Source organism: Oncorhynchus clarkii, chromosome 15 (genome assembly GCF_045791955.1).
Source record: "Oncorhynchus clarkii lewisi isolate Uvic-CL-2024 chromosome 15, UVic_Ocla_1.0, whole genome shotgun sequence".
NCBI classification, from domain to species: Eukaryota; Metazoa; Chordata; class Actinopteri; order Salmoniformes; family Salmonidae; genus Oncorhynchus; species Oncorhynchus clarkii.
The window spans coordinates 1,472,204-1,494,562 of NC_092161.1; the positions used below are offsets into that span (position 1 = coordinate 1,472,204).

The following is a 22,359-nucleotide window of genomic DNA, read 5'->3' on the forward strand; positions in this document are numbered from 1 at the left end:
GTCATTATGGGGTATTGTGATGTCATTATGGGGTATTGTGATGTCATTATGGGGTATTGTTTGTAGATCGATGAGGATTTTATTTTATTTAACCCATTTCAGAATAAGTCTGTAACGTAATAAAATGTGGAAAAAAGGAAGAGGTCTGAATCCTTTCCAAATGCACTGTTCCTTTAAAGTATTCACACCTCTTGATTTATTCCACATTGTGTTACAGCCTGAATTTAAAATGGATTACATTGTTTTTCTTCTCACCTATCTACACACAATACCCCATAATGACGTTTCTCTCTCTCTCGTTTTTCTTCACTCTCGTTTCTCTCGCTCTCAAGTTTTTCGTTTCTCTAAAAAAAAATTGCAAATTGATTGAAAATAAAATACAGAAATAATCTAGTTTACATAAGTATTTATACCCCTGAATCAATACTTTATAGAATCCCCTTGGGCAGCGATTAGAGCTGTGAGTTTTCTGGGTAAGTCTCTAAGAGTTTTCCACTCCGGGACTGTACAATATTTGCCCCTGGTTCTTTTCTAAATTCTTCATTCTGTCAAGTTGCCTGTGCTTCATGTCTCAGTATCTGGTGGAAAGCAGACTGAACCAGGTTTTCCTCTGCCTGTGCTTCATGTCTCAGTATCTGGTGGAAAGCAGACTGAACCAGGTTTTCCTCTGCCTGTGCTTAGCTCTATTTTGTTTATTTGTTTTATCTTGAAACTCTCCAGTCGTTGCCGATTACAAGCATACCCATAACACACTTCCTCCATACCCATAACACACTTCCTCCATACCCATAACACACTTCCTCCATACCCATAACACACTTCCTCCATACCCATAACACACTTCCTCCATACCCGTAACACACTTCCTCCATACCCGTAACACACTTCCTCCATACCCATAACACACTCCCTCCATACCCATAACACACTTCCTCCATACCCATAACACACTTCCTCCATACCCATAACACACTCCCTCCATACCCATAACACACTTCCTCCATACCCATAACACACTTCCTCCATACCCGTAACACACTTCCTCCATACCCGTAACACACTTCCTCCATACCCATAACACACTCCCTCCATACCATAACACACTTCCTCCATACCCATAACACACTCCCAGCATACCCATAACACACTTCCTCCATACCCATAACACACTCCCTCCATACCCATAACACACTTCCTCCATACCCATAACACACTTCCTCCATACCCATAACACACTCTCCCCCATACCCATAACACACTCCCCCCATACCCATAACACACTCCCTCCATACCCATAACACACTCCCTCCATACCCATAACACACTCCCTCCATACCCATAACACACTCCCTCCATACCCATAACACACTTCCTCCATACCCATAACACACTTCCTCCATACCCATAACACACTTCCTCCATACCCATAACACACTTCCTCCATACCCATAACACACTTCCTCCATACCCATAACACACTTCCTCCATACCCATAACACACTTCCTCCATACCCATAACACACTTCCTCCATACCCATAACACACTTCCTCCATACCCATAACACACTTCGTCCATACCCATAACACACTTCCTCCATACCCATAACACACTTCCTCCATACCCATAACACACTTCCTCCATACCCATAACACACTTCCTCCATACCCATAACACACTTCCTCCATACCCATAACACACTCCCTCCATACCATAACACACTCCCTCCATACCATAACACACTTCCTCCATACCCATAACACACTTCCTCCATACCCATAACACACTCCCTCCATACCCATAACACACTCCCTCCATACCCATTACACACTCCCTCCATACCCATTACACAGTCCCAGCATACCCATTACACACTCCCAGCATACCCATTACACACTCCCAGCATACCCATAACACACTCCCAGCATACCCATAACACACTCCCTCCATACCCATAACACACTCCCTCCATACCCATAACACACTCCCTCCATACCCATAACACACTCCCTCCATACCCATAACACACTCCCTCCATACCCATACCACACTCCCTCCATACCATAACACACTCCCTCCATACCCACAACACACTTCGTCCATACCCATAACACACTCCCATTATACCCATAACACACTCCCCCCATACCCATAACACACTCCCAGCATACCCATAACACACTCCCCCCATACCCATAACGTTGTATGTTTTTGCAGTATAACTTTAGTGCCTTGTTGCAAACAGGGTGCATTTTTTTGGATATTTTTATTCTGAACAGGCTTTATTCATTTTACTCTGTTATTTAGGTCAGTTTTGTGGAGTAACTACAGTGTTGATCCATCCACAGTTTTCTCCTATCACATCCATTTAACTGTAACTGTAAAGTCACCATTGGCCTCATGGTGAAATCCCTGAGCAGTTTCCTTCCTCTCCGGCAACTGAGTTAGAAAGGACGCGTATTTCTTTATAGTGACTTGGTGTATTGATACACCTTCCAGTGTAATTAATAACTTCACCATGTTCAAAGGGATATTCAATGTCTGCCTTTTTATTTTTACCCATCTACCAATAGGTGTCCTTCTTTGCGAGGCATTGGAAATCCTTGCTGGTCTTTGTGGTTGTATCTGTATTAAATTCACGGCTCGACTGAGGGACCTTACAATTATCTGTATGTGTGGGCTACAGAGATCAAATATTAAACACTGTTATTGCACACAGAGTCCATGCAACTTATGTGACTTGTTAAGGGAATTATTTTCCTTTTTATTAATTTGTAAACATTCTAAAAACATTATTCCACTTTGACATTTAATCCATTTTAAATTCAGCCTGTTTATTTTTTATTTTATTTAACCTTTATTTAAACTAGGCAAGTCAGGGCGGCAGGTAGCCTAGTGGTTAGATCGTTGGGCCAGTAACCAGCAGGTAGCCTAGTGGTTAGATCGTTGGGCCAGTAACCAGCAGGTAGCCTAGTGGTTAGTGCAGGTAGCCTAGTGGTTAGGGCGTTGGGCCAGTAACCAGCAGGTAGCCTAGTGGTTAGAGCAGGTAGCCTAGAGGTTAGATCGTTGGGCCAGTAACCAGCAGGTAGCCTAGTGGTTAGATCGTTGGGCCAGTAACCAGCAGGTAGCCTAGTGGTTAGATCGTTGGGCCAGTAACCAGCAGGTAGCCTAGTGGTTAGATCGTTGGGCCAGTAACCAGCAGGTAGCCTAGTGGTTAGAGCGTTGGGCCAGTAACCAGCAGGTAGCCTAGTGGTTAGATCATTGGGCCAGTAACCAGCAGGTAGCCTAGTGGTTAGAGCGTTGGGCCAGTAACCAGCAGGTAGCCTAGTGGTAAGAGCGTTGGGCCAGTAACCAGCAGGTAGCCTAGTGGTTAGATCGTTGGGCCAGTAACCAGCAGGTAGCCTAGTGGTTAGATTGTTGGGCCAGTAACCAGCAGGTAGCCTAGTGGTTAGAGCGTTGGGCCAGTAAGCAGCAGGTAGCCTAGTGGTTAGAGCGTTGGGCCAGTAACCAGCAGGTAGCCTAGTGGTTAGATTGTTGGGCCAGTAACCGAAAGGTTGCTGGATTGAATCCTCTGTCGTTCTGCCCCTGAACAAGGCAGTTCAGGGGCAGAACGACAGGTAGGCCATCATTGTAAATGAGAATTTGTTCTTAACGGACTTGCCTAGTTGTAAAAGTTGTACCCACCCCGGCCAAACCAGGACGACGCTGGGCCAATTGTGCGCCGCTCTATGGGACTCCCATTCACGGCCGGTTGTGATACAGCCTGGATTCGAACCAGGGTGTCTGTAGTGACGCCTCTAGCACTGCGATGCAGCGCCTTAGACCGCTGCGCCACTCGAGAGCCCAACAAAATATGGAAAAAGTCAAAGGCTGTGAATACCTTCTGAAGGCACTCTATAATCTGTTTCATATTCAACAAAAGTGGAATTTGAAATGCTTTCTAAATGTAGTAGCAATCAAATGATAAACAACTGAGATTTCACCTTTCTTACTAGTCATCATACGTAGTGACTGTACAAAATTGGCACCATTTCATATACCTGATGACAGAAAATGTTTTGCCCAGTGCAGAACTGGACTGTTTTGGGAACATAGCTTTTATGATGTCCCCACCAGACTGTTATAAAACGTTCTGGGAACCTTTTAAAGAACAGATTACAAGTGTTATGAAACGTTCTGGGAACCTTTTAAAGAACAGATTGCAAGTGTTATGAAACGTTCTGGGAACCTTTTAAAGAACAGATTACAAGTGTTATGAAATGTTCTGGGAACCTTTTAAAGAACAGATTACAAGTGTTATGAAACGTTCTGGGAACCTTTTAAAGAACAGATTACAAGTGTTATGAAACATTCTGGGAACCTTTTAAAGAACAGATTACAAGTGTTATGAAACATTCTGGGAACCTTTTAAAGAACAGATTACAAGTGTTATGAAACATTCTGGGAACCTTTTAAAGAACAGATTACAAGTGTTATGAAACGTTCTGGGAACCTTTTAAAGAGCAGATTACAAGTGTTATGAAACGTTCTGGGAACCTTTTAAAGAGCAGATTACAAGTGTTATGAAACGTTCTGGGAACCTTTTAAAGAGCAGATTACAAGTGTTATGAAACGTTTTTGCAACATCAAGCGAATGTGTTATACAAACATTCTCTAGTCATCAGCGCAACAGTTTTTTTGTCATGAGAACATTTGCTGCGACCTAATGAATGTTCTGGGAAATTTCACATAACCAATTTCGTTTCTCTCTCATTTCTCTGTCTCTCATTTCTCTCTCTCTCATTTCTGTCTTGTTTCTGTCTTGTTTCTGTCTCTCGTTTCTCTCTACTCTCTTTTTTTATCAGCCCTCCTTTTTCCCAGAACAACCGAGACAACAACTATCTGAGCCTCAACTATGAAGTTCACCGAGGTATGGGTTCATTCTGACCTTCCTGCTCATTATTAAATTCTGGTCCTTTGTGTATGTACAGTGCCTTGCGAAAGTATTCGGCCCCCTTGAACTTTGCGACCTTTTGCCACATTTCAGGCTTCAAACATAAAGATATAAAACTGTATTTTTTTTGTGAAGAATCAACAACAAGTGGGACACAATCATGAAGTGGAACGACATTTATTGGATATTTCAAACTTTTTTAACAAATCAAGAACTGAAAAATTGGGCGTGCAAAATTATTCAGCCCCTTTACTTTCAGTGCAGCAAACTCTCTCCAGAAGTTCAGTGAGGATCTCTAAATGATCCAATGTTGACCTAAATGACTAATGATGATAAATACAATCCACCTGTGTGTAATCAAGTCTCCGTATAAATGCACCTGCACTGTGATAGTCTCAGAGGTCCGTTAAATGCGCAGAGAGCATCATGAAGAACAAGGAACACACCAGGCAGGTCCGAGATACTGTTGTGAAGAAGTTTAAAGCCGGATTTGGATACAAAAAGATTTCCCAAGCTTTAAACATCCCAAGGAGCACTGTGCAAGCGATAATATTGAAATGGAAGGAGTATCAGACCACTGCAAATCTACCAAGACCTGGCCGTTCCTCTAAACTTTCAGCTCATACAAGGAGAAGACTGATCAGAGATGCAGCCAAGATGCCCATGATCACTCTGGATGAACTGCAGAGATCTACAGCTGAGGTGGGATACTCTGTCCATAGGACAACAATCAGTCCTATATTGCACAAATCTGGCCTTTATGGAAGAGTGGCAAGAAGAAAGCCATTTCTTAAAGATATCCATAAAAAGTGTTGTTTAAAGTTTGCCCCAAGCCACCTGGGAGACACACCAAACATGTGGAAGAAGGTGCTCTGGTCAGATGAAACCAAAATTGAACTTTTTGGCAACAATGCAAAACGTTATGTTTGGCGTAAAAGCTCTCTTGGAAAATAGGTTTTTAATCTCAATGAGACTACTTCCTCCCCTCTACCTCTCCTTGTCTCCCCGTGTCTCCCCCTCTACCTCTCCTTGTCTCCCCTTGTCTCCCCCTCTGTCTCCCCTTGTCTCCCCCTCTACCTCCCCTTGTCTTCCCCTCTACCTTCCCCGTGTCTCCCCCTCTACCTTCCCCGTGTCTCCCCCTCTACCTTCCCCGTGTCTCCCCCTCTACCTTCCCCGTGTCTCCCCATCTACCTCTCCTTGTCTCCCCATCTACCTCTCCTTGTCTCCCCATCTACCTCTCCTTGTCTCCCCATCTACCTCTCCTTGTCTCCCCATCTACCTCTCCTTGTCTCCCCATCTACCTCTCCTTGTCTCCCCATCTACCTCTCCTTGTCTCCCCATCTACCTCTCCTTGTCTCCCCATCTACCTCTCCTTGTCTCCCCATCTACATCTCCTTGTCTCCCCATCTACATCTCCTTGTCTCCCCATCTACCTTCCCCGTGTCTCCCCATCTACCTTCCCCGTGTCTCCCCCTCTACCTTCCCCGTGTCTCCCCCTCTACCTTCCCCGTGTCTCCCCATCTACCTCTCCTTGTCTCCCCCTCTACCTTCCCCGTGTCTCTCCATCTACCTTCCCCGTGTCTCTCCCTCTACCTTCCCCGTGTCTCTCCCTCTACCTTCCCCGTGTCTCCCCCTCTACCTTCCCCGTGTCTCCCCCTCTACCTTCCCCGTGTCTCCCCCTCTACCTTCCCCGTGTCTCCCCCTCTACCTTCCCCGTGTCTCCCCCTCTACCTTCCCCGTGTATCCCCCTCTACCTGCGCCGTGTCTCCCCCTCTATCTTCCCCGTGTCTCCCCCTCTACCTTCCCCGTGTCTCCCCCTCTACCTTCCCCGTGTCTCCCCCTCTACCTTCCCCGTGTCTCCCCATCTACCTCTCCTTGTCTCCCCATCTACCTCCATTTGTCTTCCCATCTACTTCCCCTTGTCTCCCCCTCTACCTCTATTCAGCATTTCAATGTAAGGTCTTCTACACCTGTTGTATTCAGCATTTCACTGTAAGGTCTACTACACCTGTTGTATTCAGCATTTCACTGTGAGGTCTACTACACCTGTTGTATTCAGCATTTCACTGTAAGGTCTACTACACCTGTTGTATTCAGCATTTCACTGTAAGGTCTACTACACCTGTTGTATTCAGCATTTCACTGTGAGGTCTACTACACCTGTTGTATTCAGCATTTCACTGTAAGGTCTACTACACCTGTTGTATTCAGCATTTCACTGTGAGGTCTACTACACCTGTTGTATTCAGCATTTCACTGTAAGGTCTACTACACCTGTGGTATTCAGCATTTCACTGTGAGGTCTACTACACCTGTTGTATTCAGCATTTCACTGTGAGGTCTACTACACCTGTTGTATTCAGCATTTCACTGTAAGGTCTACTACACCTGTTGTATTCAGCATTTCACTGTAAGGTCTACTACACCTGTTGTATTCAGCATTTCACTGTAAGGTCTACTACACCTGTTGTATTCAGCATTTCACTGTAAGGTCTACTACACCTGTTGTATTCAGCATTTCACTGTAAGGTCTACTACACCTGTTATATTCAGCATTTCACTGTAAGGTCTACTACACCTGTTGTATTCAGCATTTCACTGTAAGGTCTACTACACCTGTTGTATTCAGCATTTCACTGTAAGGTCTACTACACCTGTTGTATTCGGCACATGTGACTAATAAAACTTGATTTGATTTGTCATCTCAGCTCTCCAGGATGTGGGGATGTTAGGCTTCATAACATTATTTCAGCAATACGTTCTCCCTCCTTCCTCCTGCCTTCAACTAATCATTAGTAGGACATGACTGGCTGGCTGACCGGCTGGCTGACTGACTCTCTGTCTTTGCTCCCCCTGCAGGGCGCCACAGTAAAGGAGGAACTTTCCCTCGTCAATTCCACTTGTCCAATGGCAGCAAAGACTACAGCGATGGTAAGAGGGCTTTCTCCTGAACGATGCTGTTCTTTCATTACACAGTAAGAGGGCTTTCTCCTGAACTATGCTGTTCTTTTGTTACACAGTAAGAGGGCTTTCTCCTGAACGATGCTGCTCTATCGTTACACAGTAAGAGGGCTTTCTCCTGAACTATGCTGTTCTTTTGTTACACAGTAAGAGGGCTTTCTCCTGAACGATGCTGCTCTATCGTTACACAGTAAGAGGGCTTTCTCCTGAACGATGCTGTTCTTTCGTTACACAGTAAGAGGGCTTTCTCCTGAACGATGCTGCTCTATCGTTACACAGTAAGAGGGCTTTCTCCTGAACGATGCTGTTCTTTCGTTACACAGTAAGAGGGCTTTCTCCTGAACGATGCTGCTCTATCGTTACACAGTAAGAGGGCTTTCTCCTGAACGATGCTGCTCTATCGTTACACAGTAAGAGGGCTTTCTCCTGAACGATGCTGTTCTTTCGTTACACAGTAAGAGGGCTTTCTCCTGAACGATGCTGCTCCATCACTCCCAGATAGAAGATATGTTTCAGTTCAACCTCTAACACAGGCACAATAATAGTTATGATGAAATCTAGTGCTAGTATCCATATAGGCTTACTACTTCAAATAACTCTTAGGACTTTGGATGATTTTTACACTGATAAACAACAGGACACTTCAGCCATACTTTAGGTATACACCACCAGAACAGTACAATTAGTTATACAGCTTTCTGTCTCCCCTCCCCTAGCAACCCTGCCCTGATTGGACTAACGGACTAATAGTTATACTGCTTCTTGTCTAGCCTTCCCCTGATTGGACTAACAGACTAACAGTTATACTGCTTCCTGTCTCCCCTCCCCTAGCAACCCTCCCCTGATTGGACCAACAGGCTAATAGTTATACTGCTTTCTGTCTCCCCTCCCCTAGCAACCCTCCCCTGATTGGACTAACAGGCTAATAGTTATACTGCTTCTTGTCTAGCCTTCCCCTGATTGGACTAACAGGCTAATAGTTATACTGCTTCCTGTCTCCCCTTCCCTAGCAACCCTCCCCTGATTGGACCAACAGGCTAATAGTTATACTGCTTTCTGTCTCCCCTCCCCTAGCAACCCTCCCCTGATTGGACTAACAGGCTAATAGTTATACTGCTTTCTGTCTCCCCTCCCCTAGCAACCCTCCCCTGATTGGACTAACAGGCTAATAGTTATACTGCTTCTTGTCTAGCCTTCCCCTGATTGGACTAACAGGCTAATAGTTCTACTGCTTCTTGTCTAGCCTTCCCCTGATTGGACTAACAGGCTAATAGTTATACTGCTTTCTGTCTCCCCTCCCCTAGCAACCCTCCCCTGATTGGACTAACAGGCTAATAGTTATACTGCTTTCTGTCTCCCCTCCCCTAGCAACCCTCCCCTGATTGGACTAACAGGCTAATAGTTATACTGCTTTCTGTCTCCCCTCCACTAGCAACCCTCCCCTGATTGGACTAACAGGCTAATAGTTATACTGCTTTCTGTCTCCCCTCCCCTAGCAACCCTCCCCTGATTGGACTAACAGGCTAATAGTTATACTGCTTCCTGTCTCCCCTCCCCTAGCAACCCTCCCCTGATTGGACTAACAGGCTAATAGTTATACTGCTTCCTGTCTCCCCTCCCCTGATTGGACTAACAGTTATACTGCTTCTTTTTCAAAATCGTAAAATGTATCAGTTTCACAGCGATACTGTATAATATCCTAGTCAGTTGGGGACAGGTCTTTGATGTCCCAATACCTTGGCATCAGGTCTATGAACTGACATATAAAAGACACGTCAATCCATCCGTTTAAATGGAAGCTGTTATATAAGATACTTGCTACAAAAAGAATGCTCAATATATGAGGCATTGAACAGTCAGCATTGTGCAGACTCTGCCAAGAGGAAACAGAATTTATAGAACGGATTTTCGTTTTTCGTTCTCGTTTACAAATATTATACCCTTCTTGTACATTTTTTCCTGCCTTTTGTTTTGTCTCTATCAGTATATTGGATTTCAGCCATATTATTTGCTGTGTGTCTGTCAGTATATTAGATTTCAGCCATATTATTTGCAATATTAGATCTGGAGGATGAAATTGAAATTGTAGCCATCTCTGACTTCATTTAAAAAGGAGGATACTTTACACAGGTGATTCTATGTCAATCCACCAAAAAGGTAAACTTTTAATCTGCCAAAGGGCAAATAGCCTACTCTTAAACATAGGAGGGGATTTTCTTAATAGCTTGCTAGAAAACCATTTGGATTTAGATAAAACCTCCATTGTAAGAGTGTGCTTTAATGCCTTAAAACTATTAAATATTAATCTGCCAAACGTATGTTTGTTATCTAAATATGCTTGGATCCTTTTCTGGTTTGCCATTCCAAATAAAGTGCCATTTTTTTCTTGCATGATTTTTAAAAAGGATTCTCCTGGAGGTGGTAGAGCCATGAATAAATATGTAGCCTGAGAGAACTAGAGAATTAATCAGGGTAGAGCCATGAATAAATATGTAACCTGAGAGAACTAGAGAATTAATCAGGGTAGAGCCATGAATAAATATGTAACCTGAGAGAACTAGAGAATTAATCAGGGTAGAGCCATGAATAAATATGTAACCTGAGAGAACTAGAGAATTAATCAGGGTAGAGCCATGAATAAATATGTAACCTGAGAGAACTCGAGAATTAATCAGGGTAGAGCCATGAATATATATGTAACCTGAGAGAACTCGAGAATTAATCAGGGTAGAGCCATGAATAAATATGTAACCTGAGAGAACTCGAGAATTAATCAGGGTAGAGCCATGAATATATATGTAACCTGAGAGAACTCGAGAATTAATCAGGGTAGAGCCATGAATAAATATGTAACCTGAGTGAACTAGAGAATTAATCTGGGTAGAGCTATGAATAAATATGTAACCTGCAAATTAATCAGGGTAGAGCCATGAATAAATATGTAACCTGCGAATTAATCAGGGTAGAGCTATGAATAAATATGTAACCTGCGAATTAATCAGGGTAGAGCCATGAATAAATATGTAACCTGAGTGAACTAGAGAATTAATCAGGGTAGAGCTATGAATAAATATGTAACCTGTGAATTAATCAGGATAGAGCTATGAATAAATATGTAACCTGTGAATTAATCAGGGTAGAGCTATGAATAAATATGTAACCTGTGAATTAATCAGGGTAGAGCTATGAATAAATATGTAACCTGTGAATTAATCAGGGTAGAGCTATGAATAAATATGTAACCTGATAATTAATCTGGGTAGAGCTATGAATAAATATGTAACCTGAGTGAACTAGATAATTAATCAGGGTAGAGCTATGAATAAATATGTAACCTGAGAATTAATCTGGGTAGAGCCATGAATAAATATGTAACCTGAGAATTAATCAGGGTAATATTCCCAGAAATGTGTTTACCTGTGCACGGTTAAAAATGATATCTATTTTGCTGAGTTTTCTATCAACGTTTTCCGGCATGATGTACACCAGGCACATCGACTTAACCATCCGCCCATTTAATCGGGAAACCAATTTAAAGTTTATCTTTTAGAGACCCAAACCATACTGGCTTGTCCGTAGTTGGGTTTTAGTCCAGAGAAACTGGAGAAATTATCCAAGTCTCCTCCGCTTTGTGTCTGGGGAGATATACATGTATATTATTCATGTTAGCTCTCCGTGTACATTTAAGTGCCAGCTGTGCTGCCCTGTTCTGAGGCAATTGTAATTTCCCGACATCCACCTGACAACACGACAAAACTATGGCCTGTAGGACCTGCCTTGTTGATAGTGTTGTTAAGAAGGCAGAGCAGCGCTTTATTATGGACAGACTTCTCCACATCTTAGCTACTGTTGCGTCAATATGTTTACAATCCAGGGTTACTCCAAGCAAATCAAATCAAATCAAATTTTATTTGTCACATACACATGGTTAGCAGATGTTAATGCGAGTGTAGCGAAATGCTTGTGCTTCTAGTTCCGACAATGCAGTAATAACCAACAAGTAATCTAACTAACAATTCCAAAACTACTGTCTTGTACACAGTGTGAGGGGATAAAGAATATGTACATAAGGATATATGAATGAGTGATGGTACAGAGCAGCATAGGCAGATACAGTAGATGGTATCGAGTACAGTATATACATATGAGATGAGTATGTAAACAAAGTGGCATAGTTAAAGTGGCTAGTGATACATGTATTACATAAGGATACAGTCGATGATATAGAGTACAGTATATACGTATGCATATGAGATGAATAATGTAGGGTAAGTAACATTATATAAGGTAGCATTGTTTAAAGTGGCTAGTGATATATTTACATAATTTCCCATCAATTCCCATTATTAAAGTGGCTGGAGTTGAGTCAGTGTCAGTGTGTTGGCAGCAGCCACTCAATGTTAGTGGTGGCTGTTTAACAGTCTGATAGCCTTGAGATAGAAGCTGTTTTTCAGTCTCTCGGTCCCAGCTTTGATGCACCTGTACTGACCTCGCCTTCTGGATGATAGCGGGGTGAACAGGCAGTGGCTCGGGTGGTTGTTGTCCTTGATGATCTTTATGGCCTTCCTGTGACATCGGGTGGTGTAGGTGTCCTGGAGGGCAGGTAGTTTGCCCCCGGTGATGCGTTGTGCAGACCTCACTACCCTCTGGAGAGCCTTACGGTTGAGGGCGGAGCAGTTGCCGTACCAGGCGGTGATACAGCCCGCCAGGATGCTCTCGATTGTGCATCTGTAGAAGTTTGTGAGTGCTTTTGGTGACAAGCCAAATTTCTTCAGCCTCCTGAGGTTGAAGAGGCGCTGCTGCGCCTTCTTCACAATGCTGTCTGTGTGAGTGGACCAATTCAGTTTGTCTGTGATGTGTATGCCGAGGAACTTAAAACTTGCTACCCTCTCCACTACTGTTCCATCGATGTGGATAGGGGGGTGTTCCCTCTGCTGTTTCCTGAAGTCCACAATCATCTCCTTAGTTTTGTTGACGTTGAGTGTGAGGTTATTTTCCTGACACCACACTCCGAGGGCCCTCACCTCCTCCCTGTAGGCCGTCTCGTCGTTGTTGGTAATCAAGCCTACCACTGTTGTGTCGTCCGCAAACTTGATGATTGAGTTGGAGGCGTGCGTGGCCACGCAGTCGTGGGTGAACAGGGAGTACAGGAGAGGGCTCAGAACGCACCCTTGTGGGGCCCCAGTGTTGAGGATCAGCGGGGAGGAGATGTTGTTGCCTACCCTCACCACCTGGGGGCGGCCCGTCAGGAAGTCCAGTACCCAGTTGCACAGGGCGGGGTCGAGACCCAGGGTCTCGAGCTTGATGACGAGCTTGGCGGGTACTATGGTGTTGAATGCCGAGCTGTAGTCAATGAACAGCATTCTCACATAGGTATTCCTCTTGTCCAGATGGGTTAGGGCAGTGTGCAGTGTGGTTGAGATTGCATCGTCTGTGGACCTATTTGGGCGGTAAGCAAATTGGAGTGGGTCTAGGGTGTCAGGTAGGGTGGAGGTGATATGGTCCTTGACTAGTCTCTCAAAGCACTTCATGATGACGGAAGTGAGTGCTACGGGGCGGTAGTCGTTTAGCTCAGTTACCTTAGCTTTCTTGGGAACAGGAACAATGGTGGCCCTCTTGAAGCATGTGGGAACAGCAGACTGGTATAGGGATTGATTGAATATGTCCGTAAACACACCGGCCAGCTGGTCTGCGCATGCTCTGAGGGCGCGGCTGGGGATGCCGTCTGGGCCTGCAGCCTTGCGAGGGTTAACACGTTTAAATGTCTTACTCACCTCGGCTGCAGTGAAGGAGAGACCGCAAGTTTTCGTTGCAGGCCGTGTCAGTGGCACTGTATTGTCCTCAAAGCGGGCAAAAAAGTGATTTAGTCTGCCTGGGAGCAGGACATCCTGGTCCGTGACTGGGTTGGATTTCTTCCTGTAGTCCGTGATTGACTGTAGACCCTGCCACATGCCTCTTGTGTCTGAGCCGTTGAATTGAGATTCTACTTTGTCTCTGTACTGACGCTTAGCTTGTTTGATAGCCTTGCGGAGGGAATAGCTGCACTGTTTGTATTCGGTCATGTTACCAGACACCTTGCCCTGATTAAAAGCAGTGGTTCGCGCTTTCAGTTTCACACGAATGCTGCCATCAATCCACGGTTTCTGGTTAGGGAATGTTTTAATCGTTGCTATGGGAACGACATCTTCAACGCACGTTCTAATGAACTCGCACACCGAATCAGCGTATTCGTCAATGTTGTTGTCTGACGCAATACGAAACATGTCCCAGTCCACGTGATGGAAGCAGTCTTGGAGTGTGGAGTCAGCTTGGTCGGACCAGCGTTGGACAGACCTCAGCGTGGGAGCCTCTTGTTTTAGTTTCTGTCTGTAGGCACGGATCAACAAAATGGTGTCGTGGTCAGCTTTTCCGAAAGGGGGGCGGGGCAGGGCCTTATATGCGTCGCGGAAGTTAGAGTAACAATGATCCAAGGTCTTTCCACCCCTGGTTGCGCAATCGATATGCTGATAAAATTTGGGGAGTCTTGTTTTCAGATTAGCCTTGTTAAAATCCCCAGCTACAATGAATGCAGCCTCCGGATAAATGGTTTCCAGTTTGCAAAGAGTCAAATAAAGTTCATTCAGAGCCAACGATGTGTCTGCTTGGGGGGGGATATATACGGCTGTGATTATAATCGAAGAGAATTCTCTTGGTAGATAATGCGGTCTACATTTGATTGTGAGGAATTCTAAATCAGGTGAACAGAAGGATTTGAGTTCCTGTATGTTTCTTTCATCACACCATGTCACGTTAGTCATAAGGCATACGCCCCCGCCCCTCTTTTTACCAGAAAGATGTTTTTTCCTGTCTGCGCGATGCGTGGAGAAACCTGTTGGCTGCACCGCTTCGGATAGCGTCTCTCCAGTAAGCCACGTTTCCGTGAAGCAAAGAACGTTAGTCTCTGATGTCCCTCTGGAATGCTACCCTTGCTCGGATTTCATCAACCTTGTTGTCAAGAGACTGGACATTGGCAAGAAGAATGCTAGGGAATGGTGCACGGTGTGCCCGTCTCCGGAGTCTGACCAGAAGACCGCCTCGTTTCCCTCTTTTTCGGAGTCGTTTTTTTGGGTCGCTGCATGGGATCCACTCCGTTGTCCTGTTTGTAAGGCAGAGCACAGGATCCGCGTCGCGAAAAGCGTATTCTTGGTCGTACTGATGGTGAGTTGACGCTGATCTTATATTATATCTTATATAGTTCTTCTCGACTGTATGTGATGAAACCTAAGATGACCTGGGGTACTAATGTAAGAAATAACACGTAAAAAAACAAAAAACTGCATAGTTTCCTCGGAACGCGAAGCGAGGCGGCCATCTCTGTCGGTGCCGGACAGAGATGTTTAGTCACCTCAACTTGCTCAATTCCTACATTATTTATTCAAATATTTAGTTGAGGTTTAGGGTTTAGTGAATGAATTGTCCCAAATTCAATACTTTTAGTTTTAGAAATATTTAGGGCTAACTTATTCCTTGCCACCCGTTCTGAAACTGACAGCAGCTCTTTGTTAAGTGTTGCAGTCATTTCACTCACTGTAGTAGCTGACGTGTATAGTGTTGAGTCATCCGCATACATAAACACACTGGCTTTAGTTAAGGCCAGTGGCATGTCATTAGTAAAGATTGAAAAAGGTAGTGGGCCTAGACAGCTGCCTTGGGGAATTCCTGATTCTACGTGGATTATGCTTCTATTAAATAACACCCTCTGTGTTCTGTTAAACATGTAACTCTTTATAATATAGCAGGGGATATAAAGCCAGAACACACACACTACCGTTCAAACGTTTGGTGTCACTTAGAAATTCCTTGTTTTTGAAAGCAAAGAACTTTCTTCTGAAACTCGACAGTCTATTCTTGTTCTGAGAAATGAAGGCTATTGATGGTTGGAATGATGGTTGCTGATAATGGGCCTCTGTACGCCTAAGTAAATATTCCATTTAAAAAAATCTGACGTTTCCAGCTATCACTAGTCGGGGCGGCAGGGTAGCCTAGTGGTTAGAGCGTTGGACTAGTAACCGGAAGGTTGCGAGTTCAAACCCCCGAGCTGACAAGGTACAAATCTGTCGTTCTGCCCCCTGAACAGGCAGTTCACCCACTGTTCCTAGGCCGTCATTGAAAATAATAATTTGTTCTTAACTGACTTGCCTGGTTAAATAAAGGTAAAATAAAAAATAAAATAAAAAATTTACAACATGAACAATATCTACACTGTATTTCTGATCAATTTGATGTATTTTAATGCACAAAAAAATGTGTTGTGACCCCAAACTGTTGAACAGTAATATTTTTCCAGCAGCAGACTAGGATCAATAATGTCTAACAGCCCCCACAATCATTTTATCATCAATTTCTCTCAGCCAATCATCCTTCATTTGTGTAAGTAGTCTGCTTGTTGAATGTCCTTCCCTATAAGTGTGCTGACACTCTGTTGTCAATTTGTTTACAGTAAAATAGCATTGTATCTGGTCAAACATAATTTTCCCAAAAAGTTTAAGGGTTGGTAACAGGCTGATTGGTCAGGTATTTGAGCCAGTACAAGGGGCTTTACTATTCTTAGGTAGCATAATGACTTTAGCTTTACTCCAGGCCTGAGGGCACACACTCTCTAGTTGGTTTAGATTGAAGATGTGGTAAGTTTGTTTCATAGTATAGTTTCTTCCTCGTTTTATTACGTTTAGTCACATGATTTCTCAATTTGCAGTACATTGGCCAATTGAGTCTTTGAATGAAGAGATTGAGATAAAACTGTCCAGTCTGAGTGTTTGTTGCAGCTCGTTCCAGTCGCGAACTGAAAAGAGGAGCGACCCAGGGATGTGTGTGCTTTGGGGACCTTTAACAGAATGTGACTGTCAGAATAGGTGTTGTACGTGGAGGATGAGGGCTGCAGTAGATATCTCAGATAGGCCTTACTTCCCCTAACAGGCTGACTACACTGCTAGCTTTGTGGGCATTGCAAAATACATTTAGAAATCTATATTATTAAATTATTGCGCGCACCAACGAGCGTCTGTGTTGCTAAAGGCTAAAATAGAAGTCAGTTCTATTTGTGACGCAGATCGCACTGCAAGCCTCTCCCATCTCCCATCTCCTAATTAAGCCGCCTCCAAGGTTTTTAAGCCTCCAAATATCCATCAGTTCCAACATGTCCAAAATATGCGTAATCTCTTTCATCATCAGAGGGAGATAGTTGGTAGTGTGCTTGCTTTTACATCCATTGACGTACTTAGAACTGTGTGTTTGTCCAGGTCGGAGGACGTTCCCTCGGAGCTTCATGCCTCAGGAGAACCTGTTTCAGCTGGTTCCATCCAGTCAGACCCGGAGTTACAACGGAGACAGCACTCTACAGTACAGCGACCTCCGTACGCTGGGCCGAGTCCCAGAGAAGAGCTGCCCCCGCAGGGAAGTACCCAGATGTGAGTTACACCCCAATATAGACCCCTGGTTACATTCAGACATACCAGGTCCTCTAACCACCTCCTGGTGACATTCAGACATACCAGGTCCTCTAACCACCTCCTGGTTACATTCAGACATACCAGGTCCTCTAACTACCTCCTGGTTACATTCAGACATACCAGGTCCTCTAACCACCTCCTGGTGACATTCAGACATACCAGGTCCTCTAACCACCTCCTGGTTACATTCAGACATACCAGGTCCTCTAACCACCTGGTTACATTCAGACATACCAGGTCCTCTAACCACCTCCTGGTTACATTCAGACATACCAGACATACCAGGTCCTCTAACCACCTCCTGGTTACATTCAGACATACCAGACATACCAGGTCCTCTAACCACCTCCTGGTGACATTCAAACATATCAGGTCCTCTAACCACCTCCTGGTTACATTCAGACATACCAGGTCCTCTAACCACCTTCTGGTTACATTCAGACATACCAGGTCTTCTAACCACCTATTGACATTCAGACATACCAAACATACCAGGTCCTCTAACCACCTGGTTACATTCAGACATACCAGGTCCTCTAACCACCTCCTGGTTACATTCAGACATACCAGACATACCAGGCCCTCTAACCACCTCCTGATTACATTCAGACATACCAGGTCCTCTAACCACCTCCTGGTTACATTCAGACATACCAGGTCCTCTAACCACCTGGTTACATTCAGACATACCAGGTCCTCTAACCACCTCCTGGTTACATTCAGACATACCAGGCCCTCTAACCACCTCCTGGTTACATTCAGACATACCAGGTCCTCTAACCACCTCCTGGTTACATTCAGACATACCAGGTCCTCTAACTACCTCCTGGTTACATTCAGACATACCAGGTCCTCTAATCACCTCCTGGTTACATTCAGACATACCAGGTCCTCTAACCACCTCCTGGTTACATTCAGACATACCTTGTCCTCTAACCACCTCCTGGTGACATTCAGACATACCAGGTCCTCTAACCACCTCCTGGTTACATTCAGACATACCAGGTCCTCTAACCACCTCCTGGTGACATTCAGACATACCAGGTCCTCTAACCACCTCCTGGTTACATTCAGACATACCAGGTCCTCTAACCACCTCCTGGTTACATTCAGACATACCAGGTCCTCTAACCACCTCCTGGTTACATTCAGACATACCAGACATACCAGGTCCTCTAACCACCACCTGGTTACATTCAGACATACCAGGTCTTCTAACCACCTGGTTACATTCAGACATACCAGGCCCTCTAACCACCTCCTGGTTACATTCAGACATACCAGGTCCTCTAACCACCTCCTGGTTACATTCAGACATACCAGGTCCTCTAACCACGTCCTGGTGACATTCAGACATACCAGGTCCTCTAACCACCTCCTGGTTACATTCAGACATACCAGGTCTTCTAACCACCTGGTTACATTCAGACATACCAGGTCCTCTAACCACCTCCTGGTTACATACCAGACATACCAGGTCCTCTAACCACCTCCTGGTTACATTCAGACATACCAGGTCCTCTAACCACCTCCTGGTTACATTCAGACATACCAGACATACCAGGTCCTCTAACCACCTCCTGGTGACATTCAAACATATCAGGTCCTCTAACCACCTCCTGGTGACATTCAAACATATCAGGTCCTCTAACCACCTCCTGGTTACATTCAGACATACCAGGTCCTCTAACCACCTTCTGGTTACATTCAGACATACCAGGTCTTCTAACCACCTGGTGACATTCAGACATATCAAACATACCAGGTTCTCTAACCACCTGGTTACATTCAGACATACCAGGTCCTCTAACCACCTCCTGGTTACATTCAGACATATCAAACATACCAGGTTCTCTAACCACCTGGTTACATTCAGACATACCAGGTCCTCTAACCACCTGGTTACATTCAGACATACCAGGTCTTCTAACTACCTTCTGGTTACATTCAGACATACCAGGTCCTCTAACCACCTCCTGGTTACATTCAGACATACCAGGTCCTCTAACCACCTCCTGGTTACATTCAGACATACCAGGTCCTCTTACCACCTCCTGGTGACATTCAGACATACCAGGTCCTCTAACCACCTCCTGGTTACATTCAGACATACCAGGTCCTCTAACCACCTCCTGGTGACATTCAGACATACCAGGTCCTCTAACCACCTCCTGGTGACATTCAGACATACCAGGTCCTCTAACCACCTCCTGGTTACATTCAGACATACCAGGTCCTCTAACCACCTCCTGGTTACATTCAGACATACCAGACATACCAGGTCCTCTAACCACCACCTGGTTACATTCAGACATACCAGGTCTTCTAACCACCTGGTTACATTCAGACATACCAGGCCCTCTAACCACCTCCTGGTTACATTCAGACATACCAGGTCCTCTAACCACCTCCTGGTTACATTCAGACATACCAGGTCCTCTAACCACGTCCTGGTGACATTCAGACATACCAGGTCCTCTAACCACCTCCTGGTTACATTCAGACATACCAGGTCTTCTAACCACCTGGTTACATTCAGACATACCAGGTCCTCTAACCACCTCCTGGTTACATACCAGACATACCAGGTCCTCTAACCACCTCCTGGTTACATTCAGACATACCAGGTCCTCTAACCACCTCCTGGTTACATTCAGACATACCAGACATACCAGGCCCTCTAACCACCTCCTGGTTACATTCAGACATACCAGGTCCTCTAACCACCTCCTGGTTACATTCAGACATACCAGGTCCTCTAACCACCACCTGGTGACATTCAGACATACCAGGTCCTCTAACCCTCCTGGTGACATTCAGACATACCAGGTCCTCTAACTACCTCCTGGTTACATTCAGACATACCAGGTCTTCTAACCACCTGGTGACATTCAGACATACCAAACATACCAGGTTCTCTAACCACCTGGTTACATTCAGACATACCAGGTCCTCTAACCACCTCCTGGTTACATTCAGACATACCAGACATACCAGGCCCTCTAACCACCTCCTGGTTACATTCAGACATACCAGGTCCTCTAACCACCTCCTGGTTACATTCAGACATACCAGGTCCTCTAACCACCTGGTTACATTCAGACATACCAGGTCTTCTAACTACCTCCTGGTTACATTCAGACATACCAGGTCCTCTAACCACCTCCTGGTTACATTCAGACATACCAGGTCCTCTAACCACCTCCTGGTTACATTCAGACATACCAGGTCCTCTTACCACCTCCTGGTGACATTCAGACATACCAGGTCCTCTAACCACCTCCTGGTTACATTCAGACATACCAGGTCCTCTAACCACCTCCTGGTGACATTCAGACATACCAGGTCCTCTAACCACCTCCTGGTTACATTCAGACATACCAGGTCCTCTAACCACCTCCTGGTTACATTCAGACATACCAGACATACCAGGTCCTCTAACCACCACCTGGTTACATTCAGACATACCAGGTCTTCTAACCACCTGGTTACATTCAGACATACCAGGCCCTCTAACCACCTCCTGGTTACATTCAGACATACCAGGTCCTCTAACCACCTCCTGGTTACATTCAGACATACCAGGTCCTCTAACCACGTCCTGGTGACATTCAGACATACCAGGTCCTCTAACCACCTCCTGGTTACATTCAGACATACCAGGTCTTCTAACCACCTGGTTACATTCAGACATACCAGGTCCTCTAACCACCTCCTGGTTACATACCAGACATACCAGGTCCTCTAACCACCTCCTGGTTACATTCAGACATACCAGGTCCTCTAACCACCTCCTGGTTACATTCAGACATACCAGACATACCAGGTCCTCTAACCACCTCCTGGTTACATTCAGACATACCAGGTCCTCTAACCACCTTCTGGTTACATTCAGACATACCAGGTCTTCTAACCACCTGGTGACATTCAGACATACCAAACATACCAGGTCCTCTAACCACCTGGTTACATTCAGACATACCAGGTCCTCTAACCACCTCCTGGTTACATTCAGACATACCAGACATACCAGGCCCTCTAACCACCTCCTGGTTACATTCAGACATACCAGGTCCTCTAACCACCTCCTGGTTACATTCAGACATACCAGGTCCTCTAACCACCTGGTTACATTCAGACATACCAGGTCCTCTAACTACCTCCTGGTTACATTCAGACATACCAGGTCCTCTAACCACCTCCTGGTTACATTCAGACATACCAGGTCCTCTAACCACCACCTGGTGACATTCAGACATACCAGGTCCTCTAACCCTCCTGGTGACATTCAGACATACCAGGTCCTCTAACTACCTCCTGGTTACATTCAGACATACCAGGTCTTCTAACCACCTGGTTACATTCAGACATACCAAACATATCAGGTCCTCTAACCACCTCCTGGTTACATTCAGACATACCAGGTCCTCTAACCACCTCCTGGTGACATTCAGACATACCAGGTCTTCTAACCACCTGGTTACATTCAGACATACCAGACATACCAGGTCCTCTAACCACCTCCTGGTTACATTCAGACATACCAGGTCCTCTAACCACCTCCTGGTTACATTCAGACATACCAGGTCTTCTAACCACCTGGTTACATTCAGACATACCAAACATATCAGGTCCTCTAACCACCTCCTGGTTACATTCAGACATACCAGGTCCTCTAACCACCTGGTTACATTCAGACATACCAGACATACCAGGTCCTCTAACCACCTCCTGGTTACATTCAGACATACCATGTCCTCTAACCACCTCCTGGTTACATTCAGACATACCAGGTCCTCTAACCACCTCCTGGTGACATTCAGACATACCAGGTCCTCTAACCACCTCCTGGTTACATTCAGACATACCAGGTCCTCTAACCACCTCCTGGTTACATTCAGACATACCATGTCCTCTAACCACCTCCTGGTTACATTCAGACATACCAGGTCCTCTAACCACCTCCTGGTGACATTCAG

The 22,359-nt window shown here is 45.0% G+C and overlaps 1 protein-coding gene across 2 annotated transcripts in view; it reads left to right on the top strand.

Annotated features, from left to right (window-relative positions):
- The window catches only part of LOC139366864 (mitogen-activated protein kinase kinase kinase 22), a 98,097-nt gene that overhangs the window by 51,173 nt on the left and 24,565 nt on the right, over positions 1 to 22,359 (top strand). For both annotated transcript variants that reach the window (XM_071104560.1, XM_071104561.1), the window contains exons 11-13: positions 4,843 to 4,907; positions 7,791 to 7,862; positions 17,171 to 17,338. In XM_071104560.1, the coding sequence (XP_070960661.1) occupies positions 4,843 to 4,907; positions 7,791 to 7,862; positions 17,171 to 17,338 (305 nt within the window). The remainder of the gene's footprint in view (positions 1 to 4,842; positions 4,908 to 7,790; positions 7,863 to 17,170; positions 17,339 to 22,359) is intronic.